The 21,061-nt window shown below is 35.2% G+C and overlaps 1 protein-coding gene across 12 annotated transcripts in view; it reads left to right on the top strand.

Annotated features, from left to right (window-relative positions):
- Positions 1–21,061, top strand: part of LOC127882255 (sialin-like) — a 53,461-nt gene that overhangs the window by 8,063 nt on the left and 24,337 nt on the right. For 2 of the 12 annotated variants that reach the window (XM_052430808.1, XM_052430802.1), the window contains exons 1-6: positions 8,856–9,073; positions 10,091–10,317; positions 11,124–11,227; positions 11,857–11,986; positions 12,256–12,343; positions 12,803–12,898. The exons of 1 other annotated variant lie outside the window; for it this stretch is intronic. In XM_052430808.1, coding sequence (XP_052286768.1) covers positions 9,043–9,073; positions 10,091–10,317; positions 11,124–11,227; positions 11,857–11,986; positions 12,256–12,343; positions 12,803–12,898 — 676 coding nt within the window. In that variant the 5' untranslated portion in view covers positions 8,856–9,042. Of the gene's footprint in view, positions 1–922; positions 1,056–1,883; positions 2,035–2,737; positions 2,829–3,226; positions 3,326–4,358; positions 5,332–8,855; positions 9,074–10,090; positions 10,318–11,123; positions 11,228–11,856; positions 11,987–12,255; positions 12,344–12,802; positions 12,899–13,363; positions 13,495–13,898; positions 14,049–14,768; positions 14,902–16,148; positions 16,300–17,385; positions 17,477–17,602; positions 17,702–18,121; positions 18,605–21,061 lie in introns of those variants that run through there. 9 more of the 12 variants (XM_052430806.1, XM_052430807.1, XM_052430797.1 and 6 more) reach the window with 9 other exon arrangements.

Below are 21,061 nucleotides of genomic sequence, written 5' to 3'. Positions count from 1 at the left end.
TAGTCCCCTACCGGTGAAACCGGAGGGGACTTATGGTTTTAGCTCTGTGTGTCCGTCAGTATGTCAGTCAGTCAGTCAGTCAGTCTGTCACACTTTTCTGGATCCTGCGATAACTTTAAAAGTTCTTAATATTTTTTTCATGAAACTTGAAACATGGATAGACGGCAATATGGAGATTATGCACGTCATTTCATTTTGTTCCTACGTCAAAAATTCTGGTTGCTATACATAGCAACAAATAAACAAATCATCTGACAATGGTGGAGTTTCACCGGTAGGGGACCCTATTGCTGACAAAAGTCTTGTTTTATGTAAATTGCATCAAAATCGTGTTGGTAGATACGGATCTAAGCAGCAGATTAACAATAAACATTGGAAAAGTAGTCCAATCAAAAAGCATAATTTTATTTATTTAACAAGTAGTCCAACCAAAAAGCATATTTTTAATTATTTAACAAGAAGTCCAATCGAAAAGTATAATTTTACTCATTGAACATATTATTTTTATTTTATAATGTTAATTATTTAAAATTATAATTGTTGGTTGGATTACAGAAACTTCGAGAGCCCTTTATTCGCCAATCAGATTTAAATGCTTGGCACGCATGCGCATAAAGTGTACACATTTGGTAGTGTTTGATATATGTATGCATATAAGGCTAGTTTCCACTTAGTCAACATAAAAAACGCATGCGTAAAGAAACAGCCTCCAAATAAAGTGCCTCACTGCGTTGAAGCGTTATGTTATTTAAGAGTTTCTAAATGTTGGTTATCTTCAAAATTTAAAACACTTGCGCATTGTGTTTTACGCCCTCGCACTTTATGTATGGTTGTTGAATTAAAAGACGTATATATTACTTCTTACTGTTTGTTTTGTACCGTTAGACAATCATGGTGGTTATAAATCAATTATTCTTCGCAGAACGGAGCACTGTCTGCACTCCCGTACATTTGTCAGTTTGTTAGCGCCTTATTTGCCGGACAGGCCGCCGACTATATCCGTCTAAGAGGTTGGCTGAACACCACTCGTACGAGGAAACTCTTCCAAACCATTGGTAAACTTATCCAACGCACGTTTATTTTTAACCACTTAATATAATCAATGCACAAACGCACACAACATACTCACATGGATAAATCCGAAAAGCATTTGTGTTTGTGTGTGTGTGGGGGGGGAGGGGGTGTTATCGCTTTAATTGTGTCCAACCTCAATATTCTTTTGGTATAGTTGTTATTTAGCTTCGATGGCATAATTATGACATAGTATGTGGGCTATAATTCTGTCACGGGTTTTATATAATTTTCTTGTCCAACGTTTGTGAGAAGAACAGCCTTTGTAGATGAATCTGATGGATTTGATTATAATAAGCAAACATGCATGCATTTGTAAGAATGTAGGTAGTGTGACCTCAGAAAGGAGAACATTATACTACAATTAAACATTAAAAGTATCACATCACCTTAAGATTTGACATATTATGTACATGTACAAGCATTATTATTATGTTTGTAATTGTTATTTCCGGAGGTCAATACAAACACAAGCACATATACGCGACATTTGTTTTAACAATCTTCCCAACAATGCTTCATGCAAGCCATATGTTAATGCAGACCTTGGTAATGTTATTTCAGGATTCCTGTTTATAATGGTAGGCTTTTCGTTGATTATATGTTTATGACCACGAATTCTACAGATGTTAAAAATACATCTACAATTAAATTCGTAACATATTGAACTAGTGCACCGTTGATGTTGACAGCCTTTACCGACGCAGGCTAGTGCACCGTTTATGTTGACAGCCTTCACCGGCGCAGGCTAGTGCACCGTTTATGTTGACAGCCTTCACCGGCGCAGGCTAGTGCACCGTTTATGTTGACAGCCTTTACCGGCGCAGGCGGATGCCTTATTGGTACGGGGTTCTGTACGTGTGAGGAGCGCTCTCTTGCGGTGGCAATGCTGTCCCTGGCCGTCCTGTTCATGGGTTTCGGGATGGCCGGTTATGTCGTCAACCACGTGGACTTTGCACCAAAGTGAGTCATACGCTTTCATGAGTGCGTACCAGTATCTGCGTGTATCCAGGATTGTTTGTCGTGTGAACATGTATTTCAGTAATGTATTTGCGGTCTGCTAACCTATCGGTTTACGCACTATTCTTGAAACAGTTAACATATTTATCATTTAGTTGATGTACTGGGTTTCACACTGCGCTGTCAATTATTATTGGATATTTGAATGTGTGCAATTTTTAAGGCATATCTTATTATGCATAAAGGAGGTGTATTGCAATTCAATGAGGAAGTAATACTGTTATTTATTGCTTTCAATGTCAAGGATGTTAACATTACTAGACGGCATTGTATTAATACATGTTTTAGAAAGACAGATTAGTTTCTTTTTTATCCAAACTACTTTCCCTATCACCTTTAGCGAAGAAAAGATGAGGACATTTAGGAATTCAATATACACCTGATACAAGTTGTAATTTAAATACTTTGATATCAACACTTTATAATAAATATGTTCAGCCATTCATATCCTGGATTTAGCACATTGTTTACAAAATACGTCCCCATCATATCTTAAATTTTACTAATGACAGCATGCACTGTAAATAGGTGTTCGGAGAATGTTATATCATTAAGGCATCTGAAAGCAACGTGTATGAATTAAAAAAGATTACATGCAATATGATATCGCCGACGTCTCGAAGAGATATGAATTCTTCTGTTGTAGGTATGCGGGTCTTATGTACGGTATAACAAATACTCTAGCTACCGTACCTGGCATGGTTGCGCCCATATACGCCGGATACATGACTCCGAACGTACGTACATTTCAACCAAGTGGGATTGGGGCATTTGAATCTTGCTCTGGTCGAAATTTTGGTACAGCATTTTCTTGCAGATATAAGTGAAAGGGGCTCAATGCGTAGTACTTTTTTTTTTATAAATTAGCCTTGTTCTGAGAAAACTGGGCTAAATGCATGTTCGAAAAGTGTCATTCCAGATTAGCCTGTGCAGTACGCACAGGCTAATCAGGGACGACTTTTTCCGCCTAAACTTGATTTTCGGTAAGGAGGGACTTCCTTGAAACTGAAAATACCAGAAAAGCGGAAAGTGTCGCCCCTGATTAGCCTGTGCGGACTGCAAGGCTAATCCGGGACGACACTTTACGCACATGCAGTTAACCCCGTTTTCTCAGAGCGCGACTCAAATATTTCAGAACACTCCCAAAGAGTGGCGAAACGTGTTCTTCACATGCGCCGGGTTGGATGCATTCGGAATCCTTGTTTTTCTTCTCTTTGCTTCCGGGGAACTCCAGGTATATTTTACAAGCACTATACTTGTGTATAACGTGGCAATTACCTTGCTTTGTTTATTTGATTTTTCTCCCTTATTCAACAGCATTTCAGTCATATAAATGTGATACGTTTACATAACCACACTTTTTTAAGTGTAAGCTTTTCATCAGTTCGAGGTGCACATATTCATATCCATTTGCTGACAAGTGAAATGCTTAATTCACAGACAGGAAGGGAATGGCTGTATCGATAGTTTCATTACGAATCCCCCCAAAATAATAGGTTTGTTGCCGAACAAAAATTCGAACATGCGATCATTAGATTCGAGGGACTACTGTTTGATACAACAGACCCTATACAGAGTGATAAATAAGTTGTTCTGAAATATTTTAAGAGTTCTTCTTCGACGCCGAGCTGATATTATCATTGGTCCGATTCGCGGTCTGATTCGCGTCCTGGCTTGACGTCGACGAGGTTTTATTAAAAAAAAAACATTTAATGTTCGCTGCATGTCGGTAGAACGTGTATGCGGCCATTTGCAATGAACGAAAAATGTTATGCGGTTTTGGCTGTTGCCATACACATGTGCGCTGGTTTCTCTACTAAAATGTTATCTTATGCGTGAGTGGCTGTTGCTATATACGCGTGGACTGGTCAACTACATTAAATAATTATTATTGGTTAATTACCTACATTGCAGTTGTGCCACTCCGCAGATTAATAATTAGCTATTTATATAAACGTTCGTTTTTGATTTTCGAAAAATGGAGAAGTTTCGTTCTCGAAAAATGTTTATTACGGAAATTTTACTTGTCCCCGAACAAGCCAGCTTTGAAAAACTGCTTGTCCGGAAGGGGAAATTGACGACTCGGACTACTCGGACAGCTTATTTCAGAACCCCTGACATACGCTGTCTCAGACTCCTTTAAGCTGATGACATTGTCAGTTTTTACTGGTCAAGGTGAAATTGTACATGCACGTCTCCTTAAAATATGTAACTGTGTAACTTTTAGCCCCAAGCTTGCATTTACCCGCAATGTTTCTTATTTACAGGATTGGGCAAAGGACTCAAATTTTAACGTTGATATCGAAATTGACATAACCAAAAAAAAAGATGAAATAAATTCCATTGACAAAAAGACGCCTAAACCAGAGAAAAGGAAGAAAAGATCGTTGCACGAAAGAACTGAGATTGCTCGACATATAAACATGGAAATTGTAGTTAGAGCTGCGCCAAAGAACGACATAGCAAAGGTCGACGAGATCATTCAAGAGGAGACTGGTGGAGGTAATAGTACAAAGAGCGAGATAATAACGTCACATCCGGATAAGCACATTCCTGTTGTTGTGATCGAGGAAGACAATTATCGCTCTGATGTCGGTGTTGGAATAGCCACTAGGAACTCGAAAAAGATTCAACCTGTGTTGGACGGGGCAAGAAACAAAATATCAGTAAACAAGGATAGAAACTTAGATGCGGATAGTGCAGCAAGTGATCAGACTGGTCAGAATGATTTGAAAAGCGCTGATGATACAATACACGATTATTTCGTGGAATTTCAAGACGAAATGCTCGCCGAAGGAAAAGATTCAACGAATGAAACGACTTATGCACAAAATGAAACTTCAAAAACGGTAGACTTTGGTCAGACGGAAAGGACAGAACCGAAGATAAAGATTGAAACAAGCGAGATAAATGGGGAAATAAATCAGTGATATCGATTGTAACATATAAGGACTGATTGACACTTATAAATTAATCCGATTCTATAAAGCAGTGTATTTCTATTTAATAAATATTCCAGACGAACAAATGTGAATGGGTGATCAAAGTTTCGCGGCGAACTTTCCTGAATATGCTTAAGGTAAACATAATATGATAGAAAAAATGCAATGTGGTTTATACAAATGTTTGAATTGATGCGAAATACCTGAACACGTTCATTACACTCACACACACAAATTGTTTTCTTTTTATATACTGTACACTTGCTCTATAGAAAATAGAATTATACATATACATGTATTTTAACGTTGGCTTTTTGCGACAGACACCTGATTTTATAGAAGGACACTTGAGTATCGTGTACACGTGTGCTGTTCATACCCACAAGCTTTTACACCGGTACTTCATGTACATAGCGGACTATTTTCACCTTTCATTTCAATGTAAAATATAAGACTTGCAGACAATTTAACTCGTTATATTTTATCAACGTCCTCATTTTTTATTTTAAAATTTCAATTTTTATTACATGAATTGAATGAATCCATTTCAAAGCTATATATTAATATCCATAAGATATGAATTCAATACAGCGTTTTTATTGGTTTTTTTTACTGAGTGCAACACAAATTGCTTAACTGCAGACGATTACCGGATGACATTACATCACTAGGTTGCATCATGGATCGAATGATATGCGACCGTTGATAATGCATAGCAGATTTCTTTTATACTGTATGATAAACTAGAATAATGATTTCCGCATTAAGAACTCTTCTGAGATTAAAGAGTAATGCATTTAATAATTGTAGTATATTTATCTTTAACTTTCGGACGAGCTTGGAACAGCCTCACCGTGTAACCTTTCTTCAACTCGTCAGATAAATACAAGAACCCATTGATCCTAACATAGTTTTCTCTATTTATCTGTGCACATGTATTGTCTCTTTGTTTAAAAGTCTTATATGGCGTAATTGGATAATATTGTTAACAAACACTATTTTTTATCACACATGATCCTGATCATCATCATCAAAAACACCACCATTATCCTCATCTTCTTCCTCCTCACCATAATCACCAACAGTACCACCACAACTATCATCGTTATCATCATCCTCGTCGTCGTCGTCGTTTTCATATCTTCATCATCAGCAGCAGCAGAATTATGCACATTATCAGCATCATTACATCGTAACCACTACCATTATCATCATTGCAGAAAAAACACCATCTTCATTATCTTCCTCACATAATCGTCAACATCGTCGTTATTTTCGTCGATACAATAATACTCAACATCATCATTATCAACGTTTTTGAAATGCATTAATTAACCCATTTATGCTTAGTGGACTCTCCCATTCTTCAAAATTGGATCAATTTATTTCCAAAATTAGGGATGTCTAGAATATTTATTTCTATGTTTAGAATATTTCTTACAGAAATTCCTTTAAGCAAACAGCGTAGACCCTAATGAGACGCCGCATGATGCGGCGTCTCATCTGGGTCTACGCTGTTTGCCAAGGCCTTTTTTCTAGACGCTAGGCATAAATGGGTTAACCGTTTCAATTTAAGAAAAACGGTTTCTGCGAGACATCGGTTACCGTGTATTTTTCGGCGATTCTCTATACCGATAAATCCATGTGACAATTTTAGAAAATACAAGCTTTCAAACAAATAATGCGTCATTTTTACTTACACATACAATAAAAAATGCTATGCTTAATGCCAGTAATATGCTGTGAATGTTGACCTTTCATGGTGACCTTATGGACCGTGTCTGAGTTTTGAGATAAACGATATGTTAAACAAACTATTTGCATGTACATCCATGCGGGGCCAAGTAATGCACATGAAATGTAAGAGGTTGGTGTGTTATATGTTTTAACTATGACATTTTTTTGGGATATTGACTTCGCAATAGGGACTGGATTGTTGTATGCCATTTCCTTTTCACCTATCACCTAGCTTGGTTAAAGTTTTGCTTCGAACACTGAACTTGGTGTTTATTTGTATATTTGACATTGAAGTGTTATCTGGAGCTAAAACCAATGTCCCCAGATCTTGTGGCAGTCACACAAACTTTGTCTATTCAGGCAAGTGTTGTTTTTTAACAGGCAACAAAGCAACACCACGAACTCAGGTTTTAAACGTTTGATATATTTATGTAAATAAGCTACATTAAATTACATCAAATTAGTTAATATAAAGCTTCCTACTGAATACATTTCAGCACGATATCTTCAATCTATACCAAATCTATTTTTAGTAACACTTGCCTTTACCTTTATCCAAATGCCCTGCCTTTGCATCCTTTTGCTCTTAATCAAATACCCAATGAGTTGTATTGTCATTCAGATTTACATGAAGAGCCAGTTGACAATATAGAAGGATTATATTGAATGTCGCTGTACTCGTGCTGTGTGATTTTACACCTCTGTACCAAGCACATGCATAATTATGTTGATATCACTATTGTTGCTGGTCTAGCTACGCGGAATTTGCGTAATTTTGGTTCGAGAGACCAACAATCATTCGAATCAATCGAAGTCATAAAATTTAATTGATCGATACGGTTATCTGAAATAAAAACAATTAATATATGCAGTTATATATATATTCAAAATAATATATGTATGCATGCAAATGAAAATACAAAATCATAATAAACAGTGTTACATGGCGGTGTGAATATTACTAACAATAAGTTATTTTAACCCATTTATGCCTAGTGGACTCTCCCATCCTTCTAACTTAGATCAATTTATTTCCAAAATTAGGGATGTCTAGTATATTTATTTCTAAATTTATAATATTTCTTACAGAAATTTCTTTAAGCAAACAGTGCAGGCGTCTCATCTGGGTCTACGCTGTTTGCCAAGGCCTTTTTCTAGACGCTATGCATAAATGGGTTAATAAATAACTGATTAACACAACCGTAATCGTCAGATTTCTTAAAAAATACTACAAACAATCGACAGAGGAAATAAATCACAGATTTAAACAAGTTACCTGCAGGAATAGAAAGTATCCTACACAAATAATACAATGTCTCATCCAATACTGTAAGGTTTGTCTGAACCAATTTATAACAGTATATTTGAGGGAAACTGAATGATTGGATGTTACGTGCACGTGTTCAGAATAGGTTAGATTCAACTATAGGTTAACTATAAAAATAATAAAACAACTGACGCTAAAGTCTAGGTTTTATACTAGAGCTAATAACAAATTCTCGACCATAATATTAAAAAACTAAAAGTGTTTAAAATTACTTAATATTATTTATAACCTGTGTCACTATGTGGTAATAGTATTTTAAAATAGTTATTTCGCTAGGTACGAGGGTATTTGTGACGGAGAATGCAGAACATTAACTGTGCCACCATATAAACGTTTGAGGACTCATGTCATTAGTTCAGTTCAATGCGTAGCTGAGTGTTTGTCTATTTAATCAACGCGTGTAAACACACAGTGATATTTTGGAACAAAAATACCTAATATTATATAGCGACCACGAGCAAAAGCATATATTAGAACATGAAAAGTAGTACGCTATACATGCATTACTTAAACTTGCACATCTTGCCATTATCACGTAATCGTTCATAGTTCATGGACGACACATAGTTACTAGCAATGTTCATTACTCTTAAATTACTGGTGTGTAGCCTATCATTCAATATCTCGTCATGCGCGTATTGCCATCGTGACGAGGTTTGCATTAACTACCATTTTCCCGTGTCGCGCATGGGACAAGTCCGTTCCTCTCTATTAATGTTAATTTCTCTGCATAATGCGGGATAAACTATTCCGGTAGTACGTTATACATGTATTAATTAAGCTTGCACATCTGGCCATGTTGCACCTTTATTTGTTATTAAATCGCCTGGCAGATTTTTAGGACATCGAACAAGCGACTTCTTTGCGTTTTTGGCAGCGCTACGCACCATTTTATCTTTGGTGAAACGATAACGCACATTACTCCAGTAATCAGTAATATTTGGAATGGAACCGGAGAATAATTCATCCGAAAAAGGTAAAACAATAAAGTTATGTTGTAAAAATGTTTATATTTAAAAATAAATATGTATAAAAATAAAAACCAAAATATTTATAAAAAATAAAAACGTGGAATTGTGCTATATTATAAAAATATAAAATATAAATTTCAATAACTGTGTATTCTGTATAGACGATTCACATTATTGCTCAAATGCTCTGCAAATACCGCAATGTTAACATACACACAAAATATTAATACCCATGAACAAATAAACCTGGCTGCATAATGTTAGATTTCGAATTGCATTTATTTGAAGATTTATGTAAACAATAGTGCACCCTGTGTCTGCATATACATTTAGAAATTTGTTGAACATTTCTATGAATGATTTGAAGAAAACAGTCGTAAACAATGACTATGATAATACATTCATAATGGCACTTTACGTTATGTTTAAATTATGTACTATTCAAAATTAATGATGTTCCACATATAAAATAATCCTTAACGGGTCGATTGCCCTTTTCTCATCCGAAATTCTTCGTTATATTTAATTTATGTTATCTTAACAATGACACATATAATTCATTGATCATACCGGCATCGTAAACTTTATTAAAATAAAACAAGAGCTGTCACCATAGGATGACTTATGCCCCCTATAAACGCTTGAAAGAAGTTATGAGCTTTTTTTCGAAACCTAAACGCGGACCCTAAGTTCAAGGTCAAGGTCACAGTGGTCAAAATTTGTGTGCGTATGGAAAGGCCTTGTCCATATACACATGCATGCCAAATATGATATTGCTATCTGAAGCGACATAGAAGTTATGAGCATTTTTCGAAACCTAAACGCAAAGTGTGACGGACAGACGGGCGGACGGACGGACAGACGGACGGTCCGATCACTATATGCCCTCCTTCGGGGGCATAAAAATGAAAAAATACACTCGGTATGTTATTAAATAACACAATACATGTACATGAATCTCAATTTGATGCTTTAAAATGTTTGTTTACTGTCTGATCTTTATATTGAATCATCCGTTCTAGTCCCAGGATGCTGCTCCCAAAGGTGGTTGTTAGCCTACATAGGATTTTTCGGATTTGGCGTTGTGTACGCACTGCGTGTCAACCTCAGTGTCGCAGTTGTATGCATGATCAAGACTCCTGTCGCTGATTTTAGCGGGAAAAATAACACCTGGAATACGACAGCCGCTCTTCCAAATGACGAAGGAACTTGTGTCGCAGAAAACGAGAAGGCGTCACACTCGAATGATGTAAATATTTTGAAATAACATACTGTAAAGTTTTATTTCGTCAGTCGCTTTACACATACTTCGTGTAAACTGATAGATGTGGAAGAAAAATATAAACTAAAAACAAACGAACAAAGGCATACTGCGTTTAAAATTTGAAATCATACTTACACTGTTACTGTGCCATACAGCACTCATTCAGCCATAAGCAATTATCATTTATAAAAAACAATGTCAATATAATAATTAATAATAAACTGTGAACGAGTATTTAGTAATAGATCCCGGAAAATGGAAATAACGTTGTTGTGAAATATAATTATCTCCCGTTAAAACACAAAAAAATACTCATAATTTCAAAGTATCTTCTAGATCCAACGTATTTCCGCGGTGTTTCTAACATAGTGTTCGTGTATTTGTGAATCCTGATCGGATCGTGCCCAAATACAACTATGGTTTCATGTTTGTAAATAAATGTTCATGTAACTGTCCCTTCTGTGTATGTATATTGTTCCAACGTTGGAGATGTGTTGCGGTGTTAAGGTGGGGTATATAACTGTGAATGAACCATCTTTTTGGGGGGATGGGGATTTCAAAGTATGTAAGCTTATTCTGCATCGTAGCTAGGCGCATACGCCGAAGTCTCCAAAGGAATATGATGTATGTCTGTTTGTATGTCTGTGTATCTGGTTGTTCACACATATGTTTCTCCCTATATATATATATATATATATATATATATATATATATATATTATATTATTTGTTAATTGGCTTTTTCCACTGGCAGTGATGCAATGCACTGAATAGCATTTCATAATATTCTAGAGGGCCGAATTTGACTGGGACTCCACCACGAAATCTACGTTGCTAGCCTCCTTCTTTTACGGCTATATAGTGACACAGATCCCCGGGGGCATGATTGCCGACAGGTAAATGAAGCATTTTGTTTATGAATAGACATCTCCCCTTATTGTTTATGTTGGCTTTCAGGCATATAATACACGCTGCATTCACAGGTAAAATCTTTCCATAGCTTGTACTAATTTCGGATCGTACTTTCCATGATTTCATGAAACCGGTGTAATTTTCTATCCAACACATGTTATTTTATATACAGATTATGGGCATTTAAGATAAATAACGATTTAAAATCACGGATAATAACACTAATATATTGGAATCAAGCTCCGTTATATGGTGAGTAATTGCGGTAGAGATTTGAAACGAGTTATGGTCGAAACGAGTCAAATCTGCGCGATGGCTTGATAAATGTATGATATATTGCGCGAAGGAAAATATTAAAAACATTGTTTTGGGGATTTAATCCCCATGTGCTTAGTTTACAAATATTGCTAGACATTTGGTTAAAACGATTAATCTTACTTGCAATGCTTAACGCTAACATATGATTGCTATTTCCAGTTCGGCAGGTAACTATAATTTATCGAAACACATTATTTCACTTTTGTGAATCGCAAGCAAAATATTCACGGAAAATACGATAAGACTTTGTGGGCACTATTCATATTTAATGATAAATTATGTGTCATACTTTCAGATATGGCGGGAAGCGCGTTCTACTTATCACCATGTTCCTGTCATCCGTACTGACTATTCTAAAACCTGTCGCTGCCCGTACAACCGTAATCTTGTTATATGTAATACGAGTGCTGCTTGGGTTATTAACGGTAGAGTACCATGTTGCTTTATAAGCGTGTAAACACTGTTAATGGTAAATGGTCACACTTTCTTTGGTATTTATATACAAACAAAGGCAAATGGAAAAACGGCCTATCTTGTTATCATAGCCTCAGTGATACACGCATCAGATCCTTTTTTGTTGAACATTGTTATCATTTTGTGATGTGCTTGTGGAGGTTATTAATTTGCCCGCTATGCAAACAGCCTCTCATGTTGCTTTTAAAATTGCTTATTCGTTCTTATGTTCATATTTTAGGCAGTGACATTTCCCGCTATGCATGCAATGTGGGGGAGATGGGCACCGCCTCTCGAGAGAAGCAAACTAACAAACGTTTGTTACGCAGGTATGCACTAAATCTTTTGACAAATATAAATAAATAAATAAATAAATAAATATAAATAAATAAATATATATATATATATACATATACATATATATATATATATATATATATATATATATATATATATATATATATATATATATATATATATATATATATATATATATATATATATATATATATATATAGGTATCATGTTTCGTCGTTTGGTTGTAGATTGAATCGGCTTATTCGTAGTGAAATATATCTATAGTGAGATATACAATGTCATTCGAGTGAAACATAATTGCCTTTTATGAGTACACTTTTGATTTTCATACTAATACTTTTCAAATTGAAATGTAGTTTAATATAAAAATTAGTTAAAAACGTGCGCAATATTATCCACAGTAAATTTTATTTTCCATTCATATAATTATCACAATATTTTTGCATGTAGGGAGTCACCTATGTTTTCAGGGACAACATTAGGCTTTGCGTTTACTTTTGCAACATCCGGACTACTATGTGAATATGGGTTCGATAACGGCTGGGGCTCAATTTTCTACATTACGGGTAGGTTGCTATAATGGTTTGTATGTTTCTGGATCCTTAGATCGATGTTGAACCGATCTATTAATGTGTCTCTATTTTATCTGTATTAGGTTCTAAATAACGTAAATAAGATGATCCCTGCTATAAACACATACATCAAGTCAGTTACATTTGTTAAAGTAACGGAAAATGCCATTATTAGATCTCGTTATCATATTACAATATGTAAATCAGTATTATAAAGAATAAATGCAATATTACTCCATAAATATTATGAGGAAAGATATTGTTGTTTACTGGTCTTTTATTTAAGGTTTGTAGCAAATTCACCATACAAAATAGAACAAAACTAAAAACAACATTTAACATAAACATAATTAAATTTTGATTCACCACCTCGTATCGTACAAAAACATCGGGCGTTTAATCGGTCATATACCTGAGAAATTGTTAATATTTTCATACATTTGCATATACACTATGCAGGTGGTTTGGGCGTGCTTTGGTCGATTGCATGGTGGTACATGGCGGCAGATACCCCGAGCAAACATCCTCGTATCACAATGGCTGAGGTGAAGTACATCAATGGGAAAATTGAGTACAACACAGATCGACGGGTATTTTTTAGGACATACGAACAGTGGTGTTGCAAAATTTTTAGTCAGTTCAGTTGAAATTTAAACGCATATTGTATAACCGTATAATACCTTTACAAGCCTTGCAGTAGTCGAAATGCTTTTAAATGAACACTTAACCCATTTATGCCTAGCGTCTAGAAAAAATGCCTTGGCAAACAGCGTAGAATCAGATGAGACGCCGCACGATGCGGCGTCTCATCAGAGTCTGCGCTGTTTGCTTAAAGGAATTTCTGTAAGAAATATTCTAAATATAGAAATAATTATACTAGAAATCCCTAATTTTGGAAATAAATTGATCCAATTTAGAAGGAGGGGAGAACCACTAGGCATTAATGGGTTAAACTTATTAATCATACCGAGAAATCATACACGCGCAATTTCAGACTGGACCCATACCCTGGCGGTCATTACTGTTGGCCCCGTGTCTGTGGGCGACTCTCACTGCGCACGTGTGCAACAACTGGACGAACTACACGTTGCTCACGAACACCCCCACCTTCATGAAGGAGGTTCTTAAATACGACATAGAGGCTGTAAGCGGTGTTTGAAATTTGTAAACGTTTAGAACATGTTATCAAACAAAATCATGTTTGTATCTACCCTTAACAATTTTATACTTTTTACATAGGTACACCTACCTTAAAGCAACATACACGTTTTTCCTTTTTTGCTTCTTGTTTTTATGTTTTAACCCATATTTTACCTTACTTGTGTAATGCTATTCCATATTGATTAACCTTTAAATCATGTTTGAATGTGACATTGATTAAAACAATTTTTTTTTTCACGCCAACCATATTTTTCATAGATGCTATATTATGAGCAATGGAATTACAACTTATCATGTTGGTATATAAGGGGCTTATCAAGAAGGTATCAATTAGCTTAGGGAGTCCTTTCTTCGCCAATAACATTTTCATAATTAGCACACGTGTACATCCTTTATACACATTTGGTCGATTGCAATACATATTCAAAATGGTTATGCTCCACTTTGCCAATTAACATTCAATTAACGCATGCGTAAAGAACAACCTCCAGAGAAAGTGTCAAACTGCATGAATGAAGTTCGTTGTTGTCATTGCAGGACAATGTCTTAGTGTGTACTATACCTTTAATGCTGATCGCATGCGTGTATGATTTCATTCGCTTTAAACTTCTTGGTTCAATAACACAACCTGTGTATATTAATTCTAAAAAAAATTGTTTGTGCGATAAACAATGCTTAATCGATCATGGGTTATTCTTTCTAGAACGGAGTGCTGTCTGCAGTCCCGTACATCTGCCAGTTCGTGAGCGCCCTATTGGCTGGATATATTGCCGACTACATCCGTCTAAAGGGATGGCTCAACACCACTCGCACTAGGAAACTATTCCAAACTATATGTAAATATATCCATCGCAAGTTTATGTTTAAGTACTAAAATATAAAGTCAGAAAACAAAAGTGAAAGTACAATTTTGCGGAGGGAAATCAATTTAATATAAAAAAGGCGTACTTTGTCTTTATCAAGTTGTCCATAGCAAAACAAATATACACCTACAACAAACACTTCTTGGCTTAAATAGAAACCATCGTTTGGGAGCGATGTTTGTTAAGCTTCAATATTATACTGGCATAAGTTTTATTATGTTGGCTATGATTTTGCATTTAGTATAATCCACATTTTATGTGTTTATTTTTGTGTGAGAAACAACATGTGTGTATTTGTCAAGTGGATTTCATAATAGCTATAAACGCCGCTTTCGGTTATGAAACACTCATACATGAATTTATATTTTTACCGAGGCCACAGAACGAACGAAAAAAGGGACTACACAGAAGCATTGACAGCATTCCAACACCTTAAAGTCCCCGTTCGCGGAATAGATCGTTGTTTTGCATATAAAATCGTATAGCGAGAAATAAACTTAACATAAATTCATTGAAATATATTTTTTATCGAGGTTGAATCGATAAAATAATATATTAGTGATAATAAATACATGTAATAGGCGAAAAATATTGCAGCGTCGCGAGTTACGCAAATTATATATATATTTAGCTTTCGCTCAACATTATTAGCATATTGAAGATAAATACATAGATTTAGCAAAAACGTTGCGTTGCAACTCAGTTTCCTTCTGTAGCAGATGTACTTGCATTTGTTCTTATAGTCTCTCCGCTAAATTCGCCCGTATTCTCAATTGTGTTTGTTTAGGTTTCAATTAACGTGTCGAATCATGAATATTAATTAGGTCGTGTTCGTTACTTTACCGTACTCGACCCCCAAAATAAAAATTGCTATATTGTTTGTTTTCAACCGATTTCAACATATCCTCAATAAAAACACGTTTTCTTACGATTCTGTCCAAATACATGTATATCTCTGCGAACGGCGACGTTAAATGTGTCATATTATGTTACATGAGTTAACAAATATGCTTTTAAGTACGTCATTTGCTTTACAATCATCCATTCTTCGTGCATTAACATGTTCCTGCACACCGTTAACATGGTACTTTCAGTTTGCTTTTTCATAATATTTGAAATTTCAAGCTGCGGATATTATTAAGACAATACATTCTTCAGATGTTGAAACATATAATTAAAATACAAACATAATCAACAAATAAACTGTTTATGTCAACTAGCATTCGCCGGCGCAGGTGGTTGCCTTATTGGTACGGGGTACTGCACGTGTGAGGAGCGCTCTCTTGCGGTGGCTATGCTGTCTCTGGCCGTCATGTTCATGGGGTTAGGGAGGGCCGGTCATATGGTCAACCACGTAGACTTCGCACCAAAGTGAGCTAGACTTTTTACCGCATTCGTGTCATTGTGTTTGTATGTTTTTCGCCATGTTTAACAGTATTTCATTAAAGTAACGTCGGTAAGTTAACTTATATATGTACGCACTTTTCTTGGAACTTAATACAGCGCACATACTTATTCTTGAATGCATACGATGAGGTATACTACCTAGTAAATTAGTATTTGTCAGGTGTATGTATGCAAGTTTCATGACAACTGAAAGCTAGATCATGTGAAGTGAACTTGAGCATGTAATACTGTTGATGGAAGTAACTTGGCTTCCACTACCAGCATGTTAACCTCATGTTAGCTCCACCTAATCAAATCCTCCCAATGCCGATCTTATACACTCCAAATACTTCAAGGGAAAGCACCACATGATTCACTTATTTAGAGAAACATTTGCAATTTGCTTCTATTAAGTCTCAACTCTTGCCCTTTCGAACTATAGCGAACAAAGACAATGTGAGGACATTTAGGAATGAGTTCTATATGCACCTCGTACTATTCGTAACTTAAAGACTTTGATATCAACCCTTTATTATTCGAATTTGTATCCAGTAAAACCCTGGATTATGCAAAGGGAAAGCACCACATGATTCACTTATTTAGAGAAACTTTTGCAATTTGCTTCTTTTAAGTCTCAACTATTGCCTTTGCGAACTATAGCGAACAAAGACAATGTGAGGTCATTTAGGAATGAATTCTATATAAACCTCGTACTATTCGTAACTTAAAGACTTTGATATCAACCCTTTATTATTCGGATGTGTATCCAGTAAAACCCTGAACTATGCCAACGCACATTCTGTATACATCCGACTTATTTTTAGCATCACCGACCTTTTGTGGGGTCTTAAATTTCACCCAACTTCCAAATATATTTGTTACTTGGTTTTCGGGAATATTAATAAAGTTAAGCCGATGGTCGGTGAGCCCAGTCAACTTTCATAAGTCTTTATTATATAATAACACTCTTACATTCTAACGGAAAGTACATATAACAAAGTGTGAATCTAAAAAGATTTCTAGAAATATTGTATCGCCGATGTCTTGAATAGCCATTGACTCCTGTTGCAGGTATGCGGGTCTTATGTACGGCATAACCAATACTATGGCTACCATACCGGGCATGGTTGCACCCATATACACCGGATACATGACTCCGAATGTACGTATATTTCCACATGACGTGAATATGAAATGAAAACCTTGATATGTTAAAAAATATTGGTCCAGCTTTATTCCTGCAGCTGAAAGTGAATTGTCCTATTGAGTATTTCGTTTGTTATTTCAGCACACTCCACAGGAGTGGCGCAACGTGTTCTTCACATGCGCAGGATTCGACGCATTCGGACTGATCGTTTTTCTTGTCTTTGCTTCCGGGGAACTCCAGGTATATAGTATAGTCACTTTTATTATTTTTACAAGGAATTAATTGTCTTGTTTATTTAGATTTTTCGCCGTATTCAGCACTATTTCAGTCATATAACAGTAGTCAGATTATCTTCATACACTTATCATGCATGGATAAAGAGGTTTACCAGTAATAATTTAACATAATTACGTCAGTAATTGACAAGTTCCTCGGTTTAGGGGGACAGCTATTTCTTGGAGCAGGCCCTAGACAGAGAAATAAAAATATAGATAGCTTATACGATGTCTCAGTCCCCCTTTAGCTGATGACATTGACCGCTTTTTGACTGGTCAATGTTAACCTATACATGCATGTCGCCTAAGATTAATTGTCTTTGTAGCGTTGAGCCTCAAAACGTGTTTTACACAACTGTTTCAATTGTATCACATTTATTTCAAGGAATGGGCAAAGGACTCCGACTTCAACATTGACATCGACATTGATATCGAAATAGACGTTACCAATAAGAACGAAGAGAAAAATCCATCTAAATCACAGAAAAATGGGGAAATAAATTAAGGTTTTCGATTGTAACATGAGAACTGATAAAACAATCTATGTGCGGTACGTCCGATTTCTATATTGCTCTACATTTCTAATTTACAAATATTCAAGGCGGGCATATGTGAAGGGATAATCAAATTTTCGCAGCAAACTTTCCTGAATACTAGTATGTCTAAAGGTCAACATAAAAATAGATATGATTGAGCGAAGACAATGTGGTTTCTACAAAGGTTTCAACTGAAATTTAAATCTCAGAAAAAGACTTTAAAACGTGAATTACAAAGACATCAAAGAGGCGTACTTATTTGTTTCATATCATGTATGCTTGTTCAATAAATGAACGAAATATGTATGTATTTATAAACTTTGTAAAGTGAACTTTTGACTTGCTTTAAAAAAAATATTTGTATATAGTACAGAAGTAATTAAACGTTAGGAAATACGTGATTTAATTCGGGTCATAACAACACTCAGTGGATACAAGACATTATTACTATTAATAAACCTATGCTTGGACTATTAATAAACCTATGCTTGGACTATTAATAAAGCTATGCTTGGACTATTAATAAACCTATGCTTGGACTATTAATAAACCTATGTTTGGACCATTAATAAACCTATGCTTGGACTATTAACAAACCTATGCTTGGACTATTAATAAACCTATGCTTGGACCTTCAAGAGCAGTTATATTTCTACAAGATTAGTTCAAAGTTGTCTTCACTGTCACCGCTTCTTTTATAAAGCATATTGAAATTTAAAGTTTACTGATATTCTGTAAAATATTGCATAATTGATTATGAATGTAAATATTTCACATGTATGCAAATAAAATTTACAATAATTATATAATAATACATAATATATAGTCTGCAAAACAAGACCTGTCGGAGGACAGTGTGATCAAATGTGCCTTCGCTTGTCAGAGTTTCTGGAATTGTTTAAAAACTACACTCTGTAACTCTGTAATTAAATCCAATTAACAAGATTTAATATTAAAGTGTAATTTATTAGTACTTGTTTTATTTGCCAAAACACAACTGAGCGTCTTTGCCCTTAACGTTAGCACTGTTCATGTTATCTTGATTGAAGGTATGCTGTATTTTTTTTATAAAAGCGATTTTTTTAAATTATTGTTCAGATTCGGTTAATTTTAAGGTAATAGTCATCTTGATCACAACTAAACGTGCTATAAGAAGTTAGTAACATTTACTTCATTCGTTATGGATACAAGTGTCACTGATTTGGTATTGGTGACCATTCAGCCTTTAAGCGATCACAATCGAGATTTTGATGAAAAATATCAAGTTGAAAATTATATACATACCGTGGCTTCATTACGTTTCACTTCGCTTTCATCTTCTGTATACGGATGCGTGAACATACTTTTCAAATGTGCATACTATATATAATCAGCGGAATAATACACTAATCCTTCTTGCAGTGTCGATATTTTCCCCCCAAAATAGAAGGTCATGCCCTTTTCGTAAATCTTGAAAAAAAGGCCATGAAATTCGATGAAATATTTAATTACTAAACTACAACAAACATACAACACAAAAGTTCCCGGTGTGGTTGCCTCCATCTTATATGAAATGCCTACCCAACATGCACAACGCATAAGCATACAGGTTAGTTGAGAAGCAACACATGTAGACACAATTATATATCAACGATATAGCTTTTTTAAGGGATTTCTTAATAATAGGTCAGTTCGTTTTTGAGAGGACCTTGACCAGGTTTACTCCACAAGGAATTCCAAGTAAACTTATAGTAATATATTTATGTTTAGTTTCAGATCAATTGATAATTGCGTTTTTGATTTAGTAAGCTAAACAATAGGCGAAGTTAAAAGATTGGACAGTGGACAGTTTCAATTGATTTCACTCATTTACCTTCGCCGTCGAATGCTGACCTTGACTGTCGTCATAGGGATTTGGACCATTGCATAATTATTTAGGACATGTTCTGCTTATTTGTATCCTGTTTGATTCCATCATACATTCAAAATGTCATATTGCATCTTCGATTGTGGAAACTGTCAATGTCCAGACTGTAAAAGCATAGTTTATTTTAAGATCTAGCCTCTTCATGTAAGAATATAACTGCCGCTCATTGGTAATCGTCGGCTAAGGAACTACTTAAAAGAACTCGGGTACTCTAAAGCATTCTACAAAACATACGGGATACGCAAAATATACTTAAAAGTAGCCCATTTATTGCCGGATGTCTTCAAACGTATGGTCAATACCCGGGGTACATTGTAGTATTCTACTTAAGTAGTACCAGAGCCGACAACGACAAAGTCAGCGTTACTGCCCTTTCGTTTTTAACTGATATTTGCTCAATTACATATAAAAAGGTAAAGATCGCATTTGTCAAATGTGTAGCTCTATCGTTTGAAAGCCTCGTTTAATATGACAAATTGGTAATTGATACCACTTTACACAATTAGAAGACGAACATATGAATAATTTATACGGATAATTCAAAGAAATAAAATGGAAGCGATATAGAAATTGAAATGTAAGTTTGACAAACCCGTCTTTAGAATGTATTGTATATATGGCTCTATGTCATTATATGGAACTGAGCACGCGATGCTTTCACTTTGAAAAAGGATGTATAGAAACAATAATTTGCATATTCAACGCGCAATCCGCATATATCTTAGATATTTAAATAACTTTACATGTTTTATATTAGTTGAAATAACTTTATTTTAAAATTAAATGTGCGTACTATTTGGTCTTATGAGTGCAAAGGCAGTGATATAATTATTATCAGCCATAATTGGAGTTATTGAATACTATTAACACAATCTTTTCCAAA

Source organism: Dreissena polymorpha, chromosome 5 (genome assembly GCF_020536995.1).
Source record: "Dreissena polymorpha isolate Duluth1 chromosome 5, UMN_Dpol_1.0, whole genome shotgun sequence".
Taxonomy (NCBI): Eukaryota; Metazoa; Mollusca; class Bivalvia; order Myida; family Dreissenidae; genus Dreissena; species Dreissena polymorpha.
The sequence above is the reverse complement of the archived record's forward strand: the minus strand, read 5'-3'. Positions and strand labels throughout refer to the sequence as shown.